At 45.2% G+C, this 18825-nt stretch overlaps 1 protein-coding gene across 1 annotated transcript; it reads right to left on the reverse strand.

Moving 5' to 3' along the window:
• Positions 1–16118: 16118 nt before the first annotated feature.
• Positions 16119–18796, reverse strand: LLPH (LLP homolog, long-term synaptic facilitation factor). Its single transcript, NM_001079501.3, has 3 exons — positions 18721–18796; positions 18459–18642; positions 16119–16699 (listed from the first exon to the last, which is right to left on the reverse strand). The coding sequence occupies exons 2-3, from the start codon at positions 18637–18639 to the stop codon at positions 16536–16538; spliced, it is 345 nt and encodes a 114-aa protein (NP_001072969.1). The 5' UTR covers positions 18640–18642; positions 18721–18796; the 3' UTR covers positions 16119–16535.
• Positions 18797–18825: the final 29 nt, after the last annotated feature.

An 18825-nucleotide genomic window follows, 5' to 3' on the forward strand; every position in this document is an offset into this window, starting at 1 on the left:
GCATGCAAGGTATCTCCTCAGAGCTATACTGAAAGCCACTAGAGTCGATCAAAGCAAAGTTGACCATGATGATGCTGAAAAGATTGAGAGAAGAGCATATTAGGGAAGAGTTGGTGAAGCTGGCCCACCACAGTCCTAGCAGGACCAGCAGGAGTCTCACACAGGCTTCATTGCTCCAGAGAACAAAGGCACAACTTCCAAGGAGGTTGGCTTTAGTGGCCTCACAATGATGGGCATTTCTTGGCAACAGCTGGGAAGAGGGAAAGCTCAGAAGCCAGACTTGAGTACTAAGATGGCTGCACACTGTAGTTGTTTGGGTACAACCACTTAAAAAACTCAATTAAAAACCCAAGGCACCAGGCAAAACAGAGGCAGAGGAGCTGTAGGACACACAGTAAATGGAGCAGCGACAGATTTAGGGCTGTACTGGAAACAAAACCAAAGACAAATGGAGAGTCTTGCTAGCAGATATGCAGCACATCTGAACACACAAAGAAAGGCAGATTTACAGATGGTGCCTGCCGTCTCCCATCCTGATGCAGAAGAGATAGGAGATACGGGTGGCATGAAATTATGGCAGAGCCAAATGGGAAGACAAAGTCAGAATGAACCTGCAGCATCAACATGACACAGGAGAGGCAGGGAGTGGCTGGTGGGGGACTGGTCCTGTCTAGTCCCAGAGAAGACACAACCGAGAATGCTGGTATAAGAGATGTAATAACCTGGCAGAAAAATGCAGGTTGCAGCAGGGGGGAGATATCAGGAAATCAGCCTGTTTGAAGAAGACCAGCAGGTCAGCTGTGCTGGCAGTATCTTCATAAATATTTCTCTTAATGCTGAAGTTTAGTTTTATAAGCATGGGATCCTCTCATGTGGTTACTGAGTACGAATCAAAGATGGTTGTGGCTCGACACTGCCTTGCTTTTTATTGTGTTTTCCTGAACATCCTGGGGTTGCACAGCCTGCAAGCACAGCAGGGCTGTTGGCTGGGGAACTCTCCCTTCCTCTCAGTCCCTGGGAACCAGAAATATCCCCAGAAAGGGGAATTTGAGGAATAAGATGAAGACCAGAGACGTCTTCCTCTTGGGGTTGCAGGTGGGGGAAAAGGCCACAGCATTTGGGCTCAGCAAGGACAGAACACCGATGCTGTCTTTTCCTCGGCCCCTTGCCTGCCTGGCCCGCTGTGGAGTCACAGCCCTTCACTTTGCACCAGTCATCCTCCTGCTTTTCATCATCATCCTCATGTTCCAAAACACCAGGAGCATAGCTACGAAAAGGGAAGGCAGGCAGAGAATACCCAAAGGACTACAGGGACAATGCCTGAGTGAAGAGCATCAGCTCTGGGACAAGCAGAAAAGAGAGAACATCTGCTCTGTCTGATTTAGGAGGGTAAATAATGAAAGCAGGCCATTCATTTTTACTTATGTATCTGTCTGGTTTCATTTTCTAGTGCTCCTGCCACAATTTTTGAGCTACAACTAATGGGGATTTTCCAATCCAAACAAAACAAGCGAACCAAACAAAACAGGCCTGCAAGATTACCACAATAGGCAAGGGAGGAGAGGCAGCCTTATGAAAGGGAAAGAGGCAGTCTGCAAGTGCAATGCTTTTACCTGCTCTCCTGCAAGATGATTTTTACATAGCCATGACTTGTTTCTTTTTCTTTCTTCTTTCTTTTTGGGGTGGCCAATGAAACACAAAATAGATTTGAGGATGGGCTTATTTCCCAGTTCAGGTTGCCAACAAGTAGCAGAGAACTCTCCAGTTACTGTGACCAGTGTGGTAGAGCAGGATGTGACCAGGGAAACACCGGGGTCCCTGGGGTGAGATAGGCTTTGCTTTGCCCCAATAGAGCTGTACCCTGAACTATGTATTGCGCCTAGAATCATAGACTCATAGAATTACTAAGTTTGGAAAAGATCACTAAGATCATCTAGCCCAACAGTTAATCCATCACCACCAAACTACTAAATCATGTCCCTCAGTGCCACACCTACTCTTTTCTTGAAAACCTCCAGGGACAGTGACTCCCACCACCTCCCTAGGCAGCCTGTTCCAATGCCTCACTACCCTTTCTGAGAAGAAATTTTTCCTGATATCCAACCTGAATCTCCTCTGGCACAACTTAAATCCATTGCTTCTTGTTCTATCACTGTTACCTTGGAGAAGAGGCTGACCTCAACCTTGCCATAACCTCCTTTCAGGTAGCTGAGAGCAATAAGGTGTCCCCTGAGCCTCCTCTTCTCCAGACTGAACAATCCCAGTTCACTCAACCCTCCCCGTAAGGCCTGTGCTCCAGACATCTCACAGCTCCACTGCCGTCTTCTCTGGACACACTCCAGGGCCTCAATGTCTTTCTTGTAGTGAAGGGCCCAAAACTGAACACAGTACTTGAGGTGCATCTCTCCACAGCTGAGTAGAGTACAGAGGGATGATCACCTCCCTGGTCCTGCTAACTACACTATTTCTGATACAAGCCAGGAAGTCGTTAACCTTCTTGGCCACTTGGGCACACTGCTGGCTCATGTTCAGCCAGCTGTCACCCAGAACCTTTTCCTCCTTGCAACTTTCCAGACACTCTGCCCCAAGACTGTAGCAATGCACGGGGTTGTTGTGGCCAAAGTGCAGGACCTGGCACCTGGTCTTGCAAAAGCTCACACAATTGGCCTCAGTCCATCAATCCAGCCTGTCCAGGCCCCACTGCAGGGCCTTCCTACTCTCAGGCAGATTGACACACCCTCCCAGCTTGGTGTCATCTACAAACTTACTGAGGGTGCATTCAGTCCCCTCAAGCCTAGACACAACAGGGAGAAAAGATGGGCCAGGCGACGCTGCATCACTTGGGTAGATGCTCTCCCATTCCTCCAGAGGATGGTAGAGCCATGCTGGTGGGACAGGCTGCTGCCCCACACACGCTTGTCATCACCCCTCTGCCTGATGTTACCGCTGCCCCAGACCTGCAGCAGGGCCACTCATGTGAATGCTCCCTAACCTCTGTCAGTCAGAAGGAGACAGTTAACATAAACAGTTTGAACAGGGGCTTGGTGCAAGATGAGCCCGGGGGACGGGGGCTGCCTGTCAGCAGAGCGCTTTCCTTGCCTTGCCCTCGGAGAAGATGCACCGGCATACCCTGCAGCAAGCATTGGCCCTGCAGGTCCAACAAAGCCCCTGTGGTGCTCAGGCCTTTCCTACTGCTGTGTTGGCAGCTGACTTGCCTGGAGAGCTCCAGGCCACACAGCCTCTGCAATGAAGCCCTGGCCCCGGCAAAGCCTGCGTGTGGTGGGGCTCTGTACGGCAGCGGTGGCAACTGAGGTTAAACCCCATATGTCCATCGCTAACACCTTGGGGAGAAAAAGTGCTAGATGAAGTTCAGTACATGTCTTTGGGTGATTTCAGATCATTTTTAATGTGCCTTATGAAAGCGAATTGCTTTCTAAAAAATGCATTTGTAAGTTTCACACCTTTGTGCCTTGTGTGTGTATATGTGTCTTTTGTTATTTATAGACTCTACAGATGGAAAAGCCTCATTAGGCCATCCTATGCTCCCTGCCAGCGCTGTGTTGTTCTCCAGCAAGCGTTTATTATGGTCTTGTTTAGACTAGCTTCACATGCTCCAAACAATGAGCTTTCTGCCACTTCCTGAGGGAGAGCAGTCTGCAAGTTAGTACTGCTTGCTCTTCTCTTGGTTTTCTTCTCCGTCGAGCTCAGGGACTGTACAAGCTGCCAGCACAGCCCCTGCGTTCCCCCAGGCTACCTGGCCAAGCATCCTCTTCCCCACACTGACTTCCCCCTTCTGACTCTCTCTTCTCTGAGCAGTTCTCCTGCTTGACCACAGCTTTCTGCTAATCCCTTGCCTGGAATACAAAAGTGATATTGCAGGTGCAGTCATACAAAGAAAGAATTACTTCCTCTGCTCATATGTTCACTGCCTCTTTAAATAGAAACTGAAATTGCAAAGGGAGTTGTGCCGTCATAGCACACAATAGATTCACATCTCATTTACTGCCAACTATCTCCACAAATAGTCCCTTGATGTTCCTGTTTTCTGTACTTCTACAGCCTATTGAATGTGCTTCAGATTATTGCTGCCCATGTCATTACCTGGGTTTTCCTAACATAGTGCGGGTTATAACTTTAAATTTTTAAAACTAAAAATCAAGTTGCCTTTAATTGTTTTATTTATTGCCTGCAACAAGCAGCGAGCAGGGAAGCAAATGGGTCCTACACTGATAAAACAAGAGGTAAGAGTCTATAAATGTGCGTGCAGGCCTAAGAGGGTAGTTTCTTCTTTATCACATTTGGGAATTCCCAACAGTAGACAGATAAGAGAGATTCTATTAAAAAAGTCATTTTGAGTGTCAAACTACAGAAGTTTGCTTACTTTACTCATTTATGTTACAGAGAGTGGTGCCTGCTGTTATGAGAGGAAAGGGGATGGAAAAGAGTGGCAGGAAAATTAAGCACTTCTCCATCAAATTAAAATACAATTGCTGAATCTGCCCTGAATGACACATCGCTTTGCATGATATGCACCGCACGTGTTAGCACAAGGAAAAATAAACATAAGAAAAACATAAAGAAATCATTTTCTTTGTGCGTTTCACAACAAATTACGCAGAGCTGCGCTGCTCGGTAGTACTATTTATAGAGGAAAATAACACAAAGTCAGAGCTGGCAAATCGAGAGTACAGGGAAATCAAGACAAAAGCTAGCCCAGAAACCACAAGTGGAAGGGATCATCTCGTCAGTCGTGAAGAAACATAAGCAATATGAATAATGTTTTTTCCCCTCAATGCTGAATGCCCACGGCTCCATCGTGCTTTAATTCTCTACCCTTACGCATGCCCTGCTCCGCAGACTTCCAGCATACTTCCACTTCATGTCCAAGTGCAGTCTCTCTCTGAAGCAGCACTGTAAACATTTCATTGTGGGGTTCCACACTTGACGTCTGTCAGTGATTTTCAAATGCAAAACTGCCAGTTCATGAGTTAAAAAAACAGATATTGCCCGTACGTCACTCTGCAGTATGAGAAGCAAACCCAGCTCTTCCTCATTCACACATCACCCAAGAGGAGGGCTGGTGTCTGAGGAAGGGCTCATGGGTGAAGGAGGAGCTGGGTGAGGATCTGGCTGCTTTGCCCACCCACTGCAGTCACCACTGCTAACAGCTGTGCTTCTCCACCGCAGACCTCCAGCTGCTGAGCTGTCCCTTGATGTGAGGTGATCACCTACGGAGCTCTGCTGGCAAAGCAGTGGTTTCAGCATTCACTAATCCACTTTCATGCAAAATCTACCAGGTTAGCTTAGTTGGCTTCAATTGAATTAGCCTTTGCTGTTGCCTAAAGTAGATTAGGCTGATATCATTTCTCCAGGCAGAAAGAGTAGTTGAGAGCTGTCAGAGTACAGTAGCCTTTTCAGCAGGCATGGAGAGATCCAGAAATCATCACCCTGCAGTCTTAGCTTTTGACATGTCAGACTGCAGCACCCAGCTGGATGGCCCTCCTCTATTTGTCTCCTTATTCCTATAGCATCACTGTCCCCATATCTCCTTTCCAGACTTCAGTGATGGGAACAGATTTGGAGAATCAGGAAACTAAATCCCAGAGAAAGAAGGACATGTGGGCCATGGCCACCTACTTGACAGAGCTAAGCTGTCAAGAACCAATACTTCCCATCACAGCAATACTACTCACAAGTCTGCCCAGCTGGTAGATAATTGGTGTCCTGACTGTTCTCCAAGACAAACAGCTATTCCGAGTGGAGAAAGGCAGAAGAGAAATCACAGTGTGGAAGAAATGGCAGCTACTGGTAAAGAAAGAAGGTCAGAGAAAGCCCTTCTGTGCTGGTACCATTCTGTATTTTTGATAAAGTTGTCTGCAAGGCAAACAGATTGATGTTAGTCCTTATCCAGCCACTCAAGCATTTGCTCCTATGAACTCAGTTTAAACACACGCTTGCGTATCTCACTGAATAAAATCCCAGCTCTGAAAGTACTTTGGGTGCAACTCACTACATGACTTAAAACACATTCCCAAGCATTGCAGGTTCAGGGTCTATGGTAGACTTGGGCTTGTGCTGAAGTACTGTGCTGAACCAGAAAATAGTAGTATTACATGTCATGGTGTTTTATAATGAGAAATTGTGTAACAAGATGCAAAAATTAAAGATGAGGAAGGAACTGAAAAGCTTACCTCTCTAATGAGGAGTGATGTTGCTGGTATTAAGGTAGATGCTTCCACCTAGTGACTTATAGCAGTAGCTTATGGATTTGTGCTGTAGGAGGCTGGATGGCAGCTGCAGCAGAAAATAAAAGTATAGAAAATACTATTAATCATCTGTAGCCGAGAAAAGATGCAGAAACCTACTTTACAAAGAGGTTCTATACATTCTGACACCAGCAACACTCAGAGCATCCTTCCTGCAGACGACACTAGCTCAGCACATGCAGTGTGGTTCACCTCTGGACAGATGGACACCCCACTACTCCTGGCTGCACCACTCATCTTCCTGCCCCCTCTGAGCCGACACATGGCAGAGCAGGAAGGATGCCCCCGGTGTGAAGGGGTGTTGCTGATATCTTAGCAGCAGTGTGGTCACGAGAGTTGTGGCTCCATCAAAGGTATTGCCAAACTTTTCTCCCAGCTCTGAAACATGAGAGCAGCAGTTTCTTGTATCCCTCAGCTGTGCAAGTGCATGTGTCCTAGGTCTGCTTGCTCGTGTATTAGCAGCAGCTTCAGAGCCCCTTACAGTTACCTTTCTCCTCTGTACCTTCACATTCCTGAGGCTTCATATGCACCTGCACGTGCAAAAGTTACTGTCTTGAGCTCTTTCAGCAACAAAAGAACTCCAAAGAAAAGAATCACTCAGCATTAAGCTCCAGGATCTGAGACTTCAGCAGCAATTGCTCAGTTTAGAATGTCCAAAGAATCTATACAGTAAATGAGCCACAGTCTGCTGAACAGGAAACTGTCTAAAACAAATCCCTTCCACATCAAGGTGCATCCTGGATCTTGTCCCTCCCTGGGACATCCAGAGATAACAGGAGGTGTCTGCTCATCCAGAACTCATACTCTGAGAAGCTCTCAAGAGTGTTGGCTGCTGCTTACATACATCCTGCCTCCCCAAAAGTGTCACACTGTTGTATTTTTGGGCACAGATAGAGGAGCAGATCTGTTAATGCAATAGTTTTCAAGGCTGATGCTAAGGATAAACGAGTTCTGATTAAATTGACTGACCTAAAAAACCTGAAGTCAGAGCAAGTGAATGCTGCTCTTGTTCCCAACTGTGCTTAAGGATGTGCACCAGAAACATGGGTACAGGCATTTATATTATATATATATATGTATCAATCCCAATTATAGCAAAAGTGAACACTGGTGCTCAAGAGAGAAACACGGGGGAGGTTTTGGGGACAAATAGTGGATCTTTTCACTTCACCATTTTGAAGTTAGGGCTCCCCATTCATACGTTTTCTCCTCTGTATTCCTGATTTCCATTGAATCTCATTTTTCTTTGGCTCTGGCTTTACTCCCTGTGGTAATTAAGGACTGACCTGCAAGGCAGCGAGCAATCCATGCTGAGCAGATAAGTACAACCTTATCTCGAAACTTGTGTTTTACCCCTTTGAAGTTAAGCATGTATCTATGTGTTTAGCTGTCTCAAGACCTAAAATAGGCAGTGCATGGCACTGACAGCAGAACAAAATGACCTCCACTCCCCTAGGCAAGAAATTGAGGGACAATGGCAAAGAGAACAGCTGAAATAATAGTAATATTCTTTTACGGTACAGCTGTAGTAATCACAGTTTATACTCTTGCTTGTATGTTCTCTCTCATTAATTCTTTATTGATCTGACACATATATTAACTTCTGATTTGTTAACTAACTCTGATAGCTCAGTTGCTGCTCTAGATCTAGTGGAAGACGGAAATAAGGGAAAACACCTTATCAGCTGGCAACTCCTAGCTACTTCATGGGAATGGGGTGTTCATCTCAAGGAGTAAAGTAAAGCAAAACAAAGCAAACCCCAACCACATAAATACATACTGCCATCAAGCACAGGCAGCTTAGCACAATTCTTCATCATTCAGATTCTTATCATTAATTTCTAATACAGCTGGGAGACAGAGGAAAACCTTCTTCTATCAACCACGTAGGTAAGCAAGGGCTTTGGTCATCTCCTCTCCGATAGCTTTAAAAGACCCCACATCTATGACCGTGACCCTCTGAACTACCCAGCAGCTGTGAAGCCAGCCGGAGCCATGCCACTGACCCCATCACCAGCAGCCTGTGCCATTCAAGTGACTCCTGAGGAAGAGGTGAAGCATTTCCCCAAAGCCCTCATCCTCCCGGATTTATGCTGTGCTATAATTTTAGCGACGCTCAACGAAATCTCCATATTGCATTAAAGTGAAATGTTTTAGTTGCTACAATTATGTGGGTACGCACACATGTGCACTCACACGTGCAAAGGCAAACATGTGTTGTTGCAAGTTTTACACGAATCTCTAAAAACAACGTTTAATTTATTGAAGTGCAGAAGCCCAATTTTCCTGTCTCTGACTCTGACAGTTTCTCTCTCGCCCACATGGTTTATATGAATGATATTTATAACGGACTTGGTTTGATCTGATATAGCCTCGGTGAATTTACTGCTGCTTCTACCCCACTGTGACTGAAACTGACAAGAACCAGAAGAATCCGCAGTTTTATTTTGGGCTTTATAGGTTTTCCCTCACTCCCTTTTCTCATGCCTGGATGGGGTCAGTGGCTGAATGAGCCCCTGGCATCCTGCACTGACGGGTAGCAGCGAGGCTGCACGGGGAGATGAATTGTTGCTTTGATCGAAGAGTCGATCTCTGCCAGCTCATAGTTGTCTTATCAGGATAAAAAAAAAAAAGCAGAACAACCGAATTTTTTGTTTACAAAAGAAACGTAATCTTTCCCTGTGTGTAATTAATAGCTGAGTGTTCGCATATACCGTATGCAGCACAGAATCACTAACCTCGCTGCGTTGAATACACTGCTGTATTTTCCAAGAGTTTATAGGGGTTTGAAGAGGGATGAGCATTTCCTCCTTGTTGAGACAAACGTGTGTTTCTGTTCCTGTTCGGATTTTCTCCCTAGCTTTACATGCGGAAACAAAAGGACTGCCCAAGAGCTCTGAATGGCTCAGAGGAAAGATAAATGGGATTTAGACCTCATCCCACTGCAGAGGAAAGCCGTTCAGGCACCCACCTGATAACTAAAGTTGTTATTTTAAGGGAAGCACTTGGTAGTTACAATCAGGTATAAAACTGCTTCTAATGATTTTGCTTTTCATCTTCTCACAAGTATTTTTACTTGCTTAATACGTATTTTCTGATTGCAATCAAACACAATCCTATTGCACGGAGAATTGCAACAGAACCAAAAAAAAAACCCTCTAATGGAAAGCTTATGCCATACACCTTCCTTTTTATCGAGTTTTAAGGTGCTCCAAATTCAGCTTCGCTGAAGTGCATGAATGAAACTGCAAGAAGCTGCACTCCCAGTAATTCATCCTCAGTCCAAATACAAGCTCTTTTTCAGAAAGCATCCACATTTATTAGCAGTCGCCAGATGGGATCCCACTGTAACCTCGGGGAAGAAAAGTAATGGCTTTCCCATCGAGTCATATTTGGACGCCATCCAGTCACTGTTAACATATCCCAATTCATTAGTAGCCACTGAATCCCAACCCTGTCTAACGCAAAGAGATACTTGGGAAAGATCATTTTGGAAATTATTTAATTTCCTTCCACAGCAAATTCGCATTATGTCTGAAAGCAAATGAAAGCTGTGGGTCCTCTGTTTCACATGAAACCACCTCTGAGGAGCTCCGGGCAGAGCGGAGGCTGCGTTCGTTGGTTGCTCTTTGTGTTAATGACTCCTCTGACAGAAACTGGATCCTGAAATGCAAAGATTGGAAATGAAAGGGGACATAATCTAAAAAATTGTTGTTTCGAATATATGTCAAAATTGGATTTGCATTTCGAAAACCTGTGCCAAAACCCTTTTGTACCTTTTGTTTTCATTTGTCCTTTAACGAAAGAGGGTTCCGTTGGGCTGCTGGGGCTTTTAAAGCTGGAATCGTTGTTTCCAGGCAGACCAACAGCAGGATCTCCATTTGTTGAGATGCACCCGTTTAGATACGACATCAATTTAATTTATTTGTATCGATTTTGGCAAATCAAATCTAAATGCACCCTATTTTTTTTCAAACGTGAATGTATTTCTCCAAGTGAAGCAGCACTTCTTTTCTTACAACTTAAGAAATGTTTTTCAGCTTTGTTTGTTCATCCGTAACTTTACACAGTCATCCACCAATTAGCCCAGCTGAATCCTGGTGTGTTTGTCTGACGAATGACTGCTTAAACAGAATTCTTTCTCCAAGTTGTTACTAAAAAGAGAATCTCATACTTGCAGAGCGTATCTCTGATACGATGCTCACTCGTTTACATCTTACTCCTGAAACCAGTAACGCAATTTTACTTCCCCTCAGCTCCCCCAATGGCTGCAGGAAGGGGAGCATTTGTTGCAGCGGTGTTTGTTGGTGTAAGAACAAAAATCGATTTGTATGCTTTCCTAAAAGTAAATGCACTCTGTGTGTGTGTGTGTGTGTGTGTGAACATACACAAAACACCTTTCTGCAGTTCAGAAACTACTTCTAACCCACCACACACCGTTATCCCTTTTTGGTGTTTCTCGACTCAGTTATAGAACAGTTTTTAAATCCAATTAATTTTTAAGCGTGGAAAACTGCTGTTTTAAATTTACTGCACGTCGTTACGTTTGGGCAATGCAAACAACAGAGGCATTTTCCCTTGTCTCTGCTCAGCCTCACTGCTGGGCTCCCTGACACAGCGCCCCGGCTGGGACCTCCACGTGGAGATGTTAAGCCCAAAGAAAGCAGCACATAGAAAACAATGCTCTTCCTCCGAGCGCCCGTATTTTGCATCAAGCAGTCTCGGTTGGTTGATAAGGGGCTTTACGAGAACTTTCCTCGGAAAACGGAAAACAAACAAAAAACACAACCTCAAGAAGAAATTGGTTTCTTTACGCTCTTCTCTGGAAAAAAAAAATAATAATAATGGGAAAAAAATGTGGGAAAAACAATAGATTGGGGGAGCTTTCACATCGAGGGGTAATTTCAGTGGATTTTTCAAAGATAAGCGATTTTTTGTTAACAAAGTTAAGCGAATTTGCATATTTAAGCGATGCTCTTTATTGGCACCGAATACCCGACGACAATTCCAGCGGTTTTCCTGACGGTCAGGAAAACACTGAGCCTGGGAGGGCTGGGAATACCCCTGCGAAAACCCCACGGCAACTAAAAAAAAACGCGCCGATATACATGCATTCCGTTTTATTTTGTCCTATTTGAATGCGCCGGTATTGCACGGGACGTTCCATCGTCACTCCCTGCAACGACGCCTGAGCCGGGAGCGCTCCGACGCGGCCCCTCTCCCTCCTCCCGCAGCGCGGGGCTGCCCCCCGCCCGGCACCCGCCGCCCGCTGCCCGAGCCGTCCCTCTGCCGGACGGCAGCTGCCACTGCAGGGAAAGAAGCCTCCCAGGACCTCCCTCAGCCCGAAGCGATCGGGATGGGGACGGCGGGCTAGCTAAGGAAACAGAAACATTAAGGATTGGACGCCTGAAGGCTTAGCAGTTAGTGTTCGTTTTAAATAGCAAGCAAAACTGAAAAAAAAAAAAAATAGGAAAGCCACATGCAATTTTCTCCCTCGAGATGGAAAAAAATCTCATGCTTCTATCAGGTAACAGTCTATCTCTGTTACCTTTCTACTGTAATGAGTCTGCGTGTATACGCTGTACCCTATATTGGAGTACTGGTTGCAAAAGATCTTGGATCAACAGATCAACCTACGACCTTTCCTATGGGTTATCTCACACCGTGGGTTTACACTAAATGAGTTCAAAGTTATTTCCTATTCAGCATGGTAAGCACTGATGCTGCAACGAGCAGCGCAGGGAACTCACCTGCACATAGACTACAGTTTGGTAGCAGTTGCTCTACAGTGAGCTTGTCTGGTCTTCCCACTTTTACAAGAGCTCTCTCAGCCCTCAGAAGTTATAAGAGAGGAAAAAGAACCAACATCACATTGGTTGAGGGCACTGGGTTGGTGCTTGGGTAGCCAGCACACAGCTCCACCACCATGAAGTTCCACCATCACCCAGCTCCACCACCACCACCACCACCACCACGCAGCTCCATGACCACCATGCAGCTCCACCACCACCACATGGCTCTATCACCTCTACAGCACAGCTCCATCGCCTGCTGAACATATAACCTGGCACAACCCAGCCTCTGGCTTTGTCCTTCCTTCCGGCACTACCTTTGGTGGCAGCACAAGAAGCTTAGAAAAAGAAATGTATTGAGGTTAGCCTTTTCTTTTTTTCCTGTACAAAACTGCATTAGACAAACTAACTTTAATTTTGTATTTGGGGTAGCGGTGTTCAGTAGCAGAAATAGTGATCAGGATCCACAACTGAGTCTCTGTGAGTGGGTAGCAACTGACACACAGCCCTCCCTCTAATCCTTCAGAGAAATATTCTGTATCCAACTGTGAAACACGCTGTGGCTCTGACCCTCTCTGCACTGAATTCTTTCCCATTTTGCAGAAGCAACACCAACAAAAATTAGCTGTAAGACACCAGGCAGGAAATACAGTCAATAGATCTAAACATTTCTTTCACTGTACATCTGGTCTGATTTTTGGGTGGTCCTGTATGGAGCCAGGAGTTGGACTCGATGATCCTAACGGGTCCCTTCCAACTCAGGATATTCCATGATCCTATGAATGTGAGTGTTGACCATCAAAGCTAAATTTACAGGATATTTGCTATTAAACTAATGCAAAGACTCCAGGTAAGAAACCATAGCATGGAATATCTGCTGCAACTATGCATTATGAATTGGTCAGCTTTCGACAAAGAGGCATTATGTTTGTTTCAAGCAACAACTACAGGTGTGCAGCAGAAGGGTCAGTTGCCCACAGTTGGGTGAACAGAACTGAAACAACAAATGTGCCTTTGCTCTCTGAAATATTGCCCACAAACCATATTTCTGGTAAAAGGGAAAAGTTACAACAAACAAACAAACAACAAACCAACAACGCTATCAAATCTACATCCGCACTTTAGAAGCCCTGCAAGAAAATTTAAGTGCAAATAGAGAAAAGATGCAAAGTAATATTTTTTTGCAAACCAGAATGTAGTTCATAACCTTCCCAGCCTCCTGAACTAGACTGAAGTCAGAGGAGAACAAGCCAGTCATTGAGTCTTGATACAACCCTTTGCCTCCATGCACTCTTGTGCACTCTGCTAACATTTCAGACCTTTTATATTGATATATGGGCACCAGAAGGGTTGGAGATCTGAGAGGGAGGTTGAAGTGATTGGGAAGTACTTGGGAAGAAGGAAGGAGTACGGTGCAAAAGTCAGCCCCTTCCATTCTGCCTTTTCATTCCCTTTGAATACTGCAGCTGTTGACAAGTGAAAGTTGGAATCAGATTGTTGAAAGAGCACAAGGAGGAAAGCAGATGGTGGGAAGAAGGGGGTCGTCACAACTGCATACTGTTTATTAAATGGAAGAACGTTGTACATTCTCTCCCTGACTTTTAGCTCTGAAGAAAAAAAAAAAAAAGAAAGAAAAAAAAAAAAAGGAAAAAGGAAAATCCCAGTCACCATTTCCCCCAGAGCAGTAAATAATAAATTGGGTAGTGCAGCTGGAGAAGGGAGGTAGAAAAGTTGAAAAGAAGAGCAGACGTGCCGCTTCCTGCAGCAGTGAGCTATCAGATGGCTCAGTCCTCCCCTGGAAACTCACCCTGAGATAAGTTAAAATTGATGGCAAAAACCTGGCCTGGAGAGAGCAATCCACGGCTGTCGTTCCAGGCTCTCACCATCCCCACAGCTGCCGCAGCTCCATTGGGATCGTGCCACCCAGAGGAGCAATTGCTTTGTATCCTTCAGATTTCTGCCACGCTAGGGCTGCTGTCATCAATACCAGGTAAGTTCATGCTACAGCTCCGATACAAATCAGACACCTGGTTTCCATCAAATTTAGTAGAACCCATGTGAGTCTTCAGGCTGCGGGAGTATAAGTTAGAATAGTAAAAACAGATACACAGTACAAGAATTTGGTATAGAAAGAGAGCTACTTTGATTTGAAAACAAACCACCACCCTGTTCCCAGTCTTGTATTGCCTCCTACTGACAACGGTTTCTGTATGGTACAACTGCAGACTGTCCCAGATGGAAAAGAAATTTAGAATACTTTACTAGATTAGGTCCCCAACCCGTCTGACTACACAGTGCAGAAGAGAAGTCCCAGAGCAGGAATGAGTGACCAGAAAAGCCCAGCAGCTGCACTACCACCACTTGTGCAGTGTGAGGCATCTAAAATCATTCACTTTAAAACCACATGGTGTGTGTTTGCACGCTATATCAAAAAGCACAGACCTTGTCAGCTTGTCAGGAGACTGCCAATAACCTATGTGACATTTAGCAATTTGCTAATGACATTTTTATACTGCACGCACACACGCTTTACTCAGAGCCATTTCAATACATCATTTCTTGTTCTTCTGGAGAAGAGGCCGACCCCTACCTCGTCACAACCTCCTCTCAAGCAGCTGTAGAGCAATAAGGTTTCCCCTGAGTCTCCTCCAGACTGAACAATCCCAGCTCCCTCAGCCACTCACCGTAAGACTTGTGCTCCAGATCCCTCACAGCCCCAACTCCCTCCTCTGGACACACTCCAGGGCCCCAATGTCTTTCTTGTAGCGAGGGGCCTGGTCATTTGTCTGCTGCACTTTCAGCCAGATTCCTGCCATGTGCCCACAAGTGAGCCTTCAGCCTGGGCTATGGATCCCACCCAGCCTGGCTCTCCAAATCCATCTGGCACACAGAGAGGTCTGTTGCACCACTGAGCTGTGCTGTCAGTATACAGAAGTACACAGGTAGTAGGTTTATTCCTTTCTTACCACCTCCCCCTGTTCAAAAATCAAACTGGATGTCTTAAAATACGTGGAGCTTAAGTGAGCCCGTTTGACTTCATCCTCAACACCATGAAGGAAACACCTCACACAAGCAGCATCATTTCAGCTGGTGGGAAGCAAACGCTAAATAAAAGATGACCGTGGGTTCTGCTGTCTCTCATGTGAAATTCAAATCCCCAATCTGGTCACAAAAGTAGCAGACTAATAAATTTCTGCAGCAAAATTCAGAGCTGGGTCATAAAAGCAGAAACGTAGAAAGTACTCAGTTGCACAGATCGTTTTCTCTTAGAGAGGAAAAGAGCAGAGGCAGAGGAACAGCTCCAGAGAGAAGAGAGCATAAGGCAAGTACAGCAGCAGCAGGCTTGATTAAGATGGAGGAGTATGGCCGTGCACTTAGAAAAGCAAAATAAAGCAGCTCGGCCATGAACAAAGTCATTCATTTAATAGAAGTACTTTGTCCACTCAAGAAAAGCAGTGGATGAAGCCACACAAATGGTACTTCAACAGGCAATACCCTGCAGGACTGGTACTGTACTTCTAGCCTTGAAATGAGAGACTTTTTAAAATCAGAAGTCTACTGGCTAACTAATTCTTTGATCTCTCATCATGTTGTTGCCAAGTAACATGCAACCAGCTGTAGCTAGTCATGTATAAATGGCATCTGCTACACAATCATGTAGTATGGCCTCCTATGCCCACACTGTAAAGCATGATAAATTAGTGCAATTTTAAGAGAAACATAAAGCTACTGGCAATACATAAAGTAAATTCAGATTTACTTAAAAAGGAACTTGGAAAACATTTTAAATAAAACTTTTTCCTCCATCTGTACATCTGCATACGCTCAGATTAACAAAAGAACCATATGTAGTTCTAAAGAACCGTTATGCTGTTCCTACAATGTCAGGTGAATGAGGCAGTGTAAAACTTCATTTCAACAGCTTTCTCTTTGGTCATGTTGACACCTTTTGAGTTTTACTCACACCTCATGAAGCTGGGGTGTTGATTTCAGTGTGTAATCCCTTAAAATACACGTTATGTGCTCGTTTTCATTAACTACCAGACATTAAAGACAACATAGATTAGCAAGACACGTCGTTTTATAGAAAAATTTAAAGAATACACTGAGTTTACAGAATCCTTTGGTAAAAGTTACTAATAGAAGAGTTGCATTGACAAAGTACAGGATCTGTTACCCAGCATCCACAAAATAAAAGATGAACAGCCCCCTGTCCACCCTCCCTCCCCCAAAGAAAATTGATGAGCAGACATTCAGTCCATTCAAAGGCACTCAGCTTGCTTTTCTACTGTTTGTTTGCTAAGTTTGGCAGACACCAACTTGCTATTGCTTTCATCATTTGCTGGCCAAGCAGTCTCTTCAAAGGTTCACGTAACACAATAAATCATACACGGTGGTCAAGCACAAAAATATATGTAGCTGGTATAGAATATTTATTTTGAAAGGTAAAATATTCACAATCTGACAAAATTTGAATCTACCAGGCTAGGCCTTTGGGTAACTTTGATTTTTTCTTTCCTTTTAAGCGCTGTGCCTTAAGCTTCTTTCTCTGCCTGGAATTCATCCATATTGGGTACTGTCCATGTTGGTCTAGGAGAGTTTTTTTATTTCTTTTATTATCTACGTCCATTTTGCAGTCATCTGAAAAAGAAAGGCATTTATAGTCAGTAAAACACATGAAAAGCTTCACAGAAGCTATTTTATTACAAGATTCACAAACACGATGAGATCTCTATACACAAAAGTATTTGTACAGGAAGAACAGAAGACTTCATACATTGAAAGTCCATTCCAAACCAGTACAACTACAACCCAGGAACTTCAACAGCTGATAGTAAATAGGAGAAATTCTTCATACAGGCCCATGGCTGGGCAAAGCACCTTATTCTTCAGTCTGCCTTACGTTCTAATACTGCATCTAAAAGCCCTGTGTGTGGTCTCCACCATAACCTGCAAGCTTACAGGAAACCAGTGGCTTACTACAACATAAGTACAATTAAACACTTTACATTATAATGTTTAAGATCCAAGAAAGTTCTGCAAAATTAAATTGAGTGATGTCTTGGTGAGACAACTGGGCTACAAGGGGAACATCTTGTTAAGGATATATTTGAACAGCCCTATGCTATTTACTGTCAAACTTGGCTCCAAACCTTCCACGTACAACTCTAAAAGCTTTATCATGAGCTTAACTGAGTGGAAGAAGATTTTTTATATTCTTTGTTTCATGTTGGAAAACAAAGCCCACGAGGAAAAGGCCAACACACTGCTTCAATAGTTGAAGCATGCTGACAGTCAACAGGGATCTGCACCACAGAGGTGTGCTTATAAGTCCTAAAGCTGGGATGTGAATACATGTAGCCCACAGAAAATCAGCACAGGGGCCTACTGTCTGTAAAGGGTGGGCACGCAGAAAGGTCCCAGTTCCAAAGACTTCTCAAGACATAAAGAAACACAAGGTCTTCATAACAGCATGGTTGGTCCAAGTGCTGACCTGTCCCAGACCAACAATCCAGATGTTGTGAACAACAGCTAGAACATGGAGGGGAGAAAAGTTTTGGTAGACCTGGAGAGTGCAGAAAGAGGCAATGAGAACCGCTACTGCTCACATAAACTGCTATTGCTTGGCAGTTCACAGCTAAAGCACCACTTTTTTTTCCCCCTCTAGCTACAAGAGGTAAAAGAAAGGATCCACAGTACCAAGCAATACACCACAAGTAACATCTTCCAAAACTCTGCTGCGATATAAGCCAAGAGATAAGCCACAGCTATTTGATAACCAAGCTTTCCAAACAAAGTAACAATCACAGCAAAAAATGGCTACAAAATAGTTTGTTTACAATTTGGTTTGACGTTACTGTCAAACAAGTAATTCCTAATTTTACACATAAGTAGGTTAACTTCAGAAGAAGTCCTCGAATGCTATCTCTGAATATGATTATTATTTTTTTTACATAGCCTCTATTTCCAACTTTAAGACAGTTTATAGGCTCTGCTATTCAAATGTCTTTCCTAAGCCCTGAAACCCGACAGAACTGCCCGTGTGGCTGACAGTCACCACCGGCAGTATTTCAGATCCTCACCGCGGAGTCTCAACAGACCGCTGCTGCGTCCGTGGCAACATCCAGTTTGTGCCACGTAGGCTGTTAGGAAAAGGGGGTACGATTTAGTTTGGATTGCAGCTTCGGAAGGCTGCCTGACTACTTCCCAGCACGTAAAATCTTCGTTCCCGCTTCCTGTTACCGATCCCACCCGCGGAGCCGACGGGCAGCCGGCAGTCCCGCAGGCGGCTCACGCCACGAGGAAGGCGGGCAGGGGGCGGGCAAACAGGCCGGCCCGGCGCTCGGAGGGCGGGCTGTGGGCAACCAGGGGCCGGCGGTACCTCGCGGGCCCGACTCACCCTGCTTCTCCAAGGCCTCCTTGGCGGGCAGCACGGTCGCCACCTCCTTGACCTCCTCCATGACGACGTCCGCGCCGGTCCGCAGGATGCTCTTCAGCCTCTCCAGCTCCTTGGGCGCGTTCTTCTTCCTCTTCTCCGCCCGCATCTTCCTCTTCCATTTGCTCCTCAGGCTCTTAGCCATGTCCTGAGGGGGGAAAGAAGCGGGGAGCGGTGAGGCTGACGCCGCGAGGACGCCGTTAAAGCCCCGAGGTCCCCAACTCACCTCAGGCCCGCACGAACCCCCACGCCCTGCACCTCGCGGCGCTGCTCTCGCCGGCTGCGCAGGCGCGGGGAGAGTCACGTGATGCGGAAGTCCCGCCTACCCCAA

The sequence above is a fragment of the Gallus gallus genome, chromosome 1 (assembly GCF_016699485.2).
Source record: "Gallus gallus isolate bGalGal1 chromosome 1, bGalGal1.mat.broiler.GRCg7b, whole genome shotgun sequence".
Lineage (NCBI taxonomy): Eukaryota > Metazoa > Chordata > Aves > Galliformes > Phasianidae > Gallus > Gallus gallus.

What these genes read in the sequence shown, in the direction of transcription:
- LLPH (NM_001079501.3), bottom strand. Translation starts at nt 18,639, where the DNA reads ATGGCTAAGAGCCTGAGGAGCAAATGGAAGAGGAAGATGCGGGCGGAG. An exon ending in GGAGGCCTTGGAGAAGCAGG is followed by an intron (nt 16,700 to 18,458) that starts GTGAGTCGGGCC and finishes TTTCTTTTTCAG; the next exon opens with ATGACTGCAAAATGGACGTA.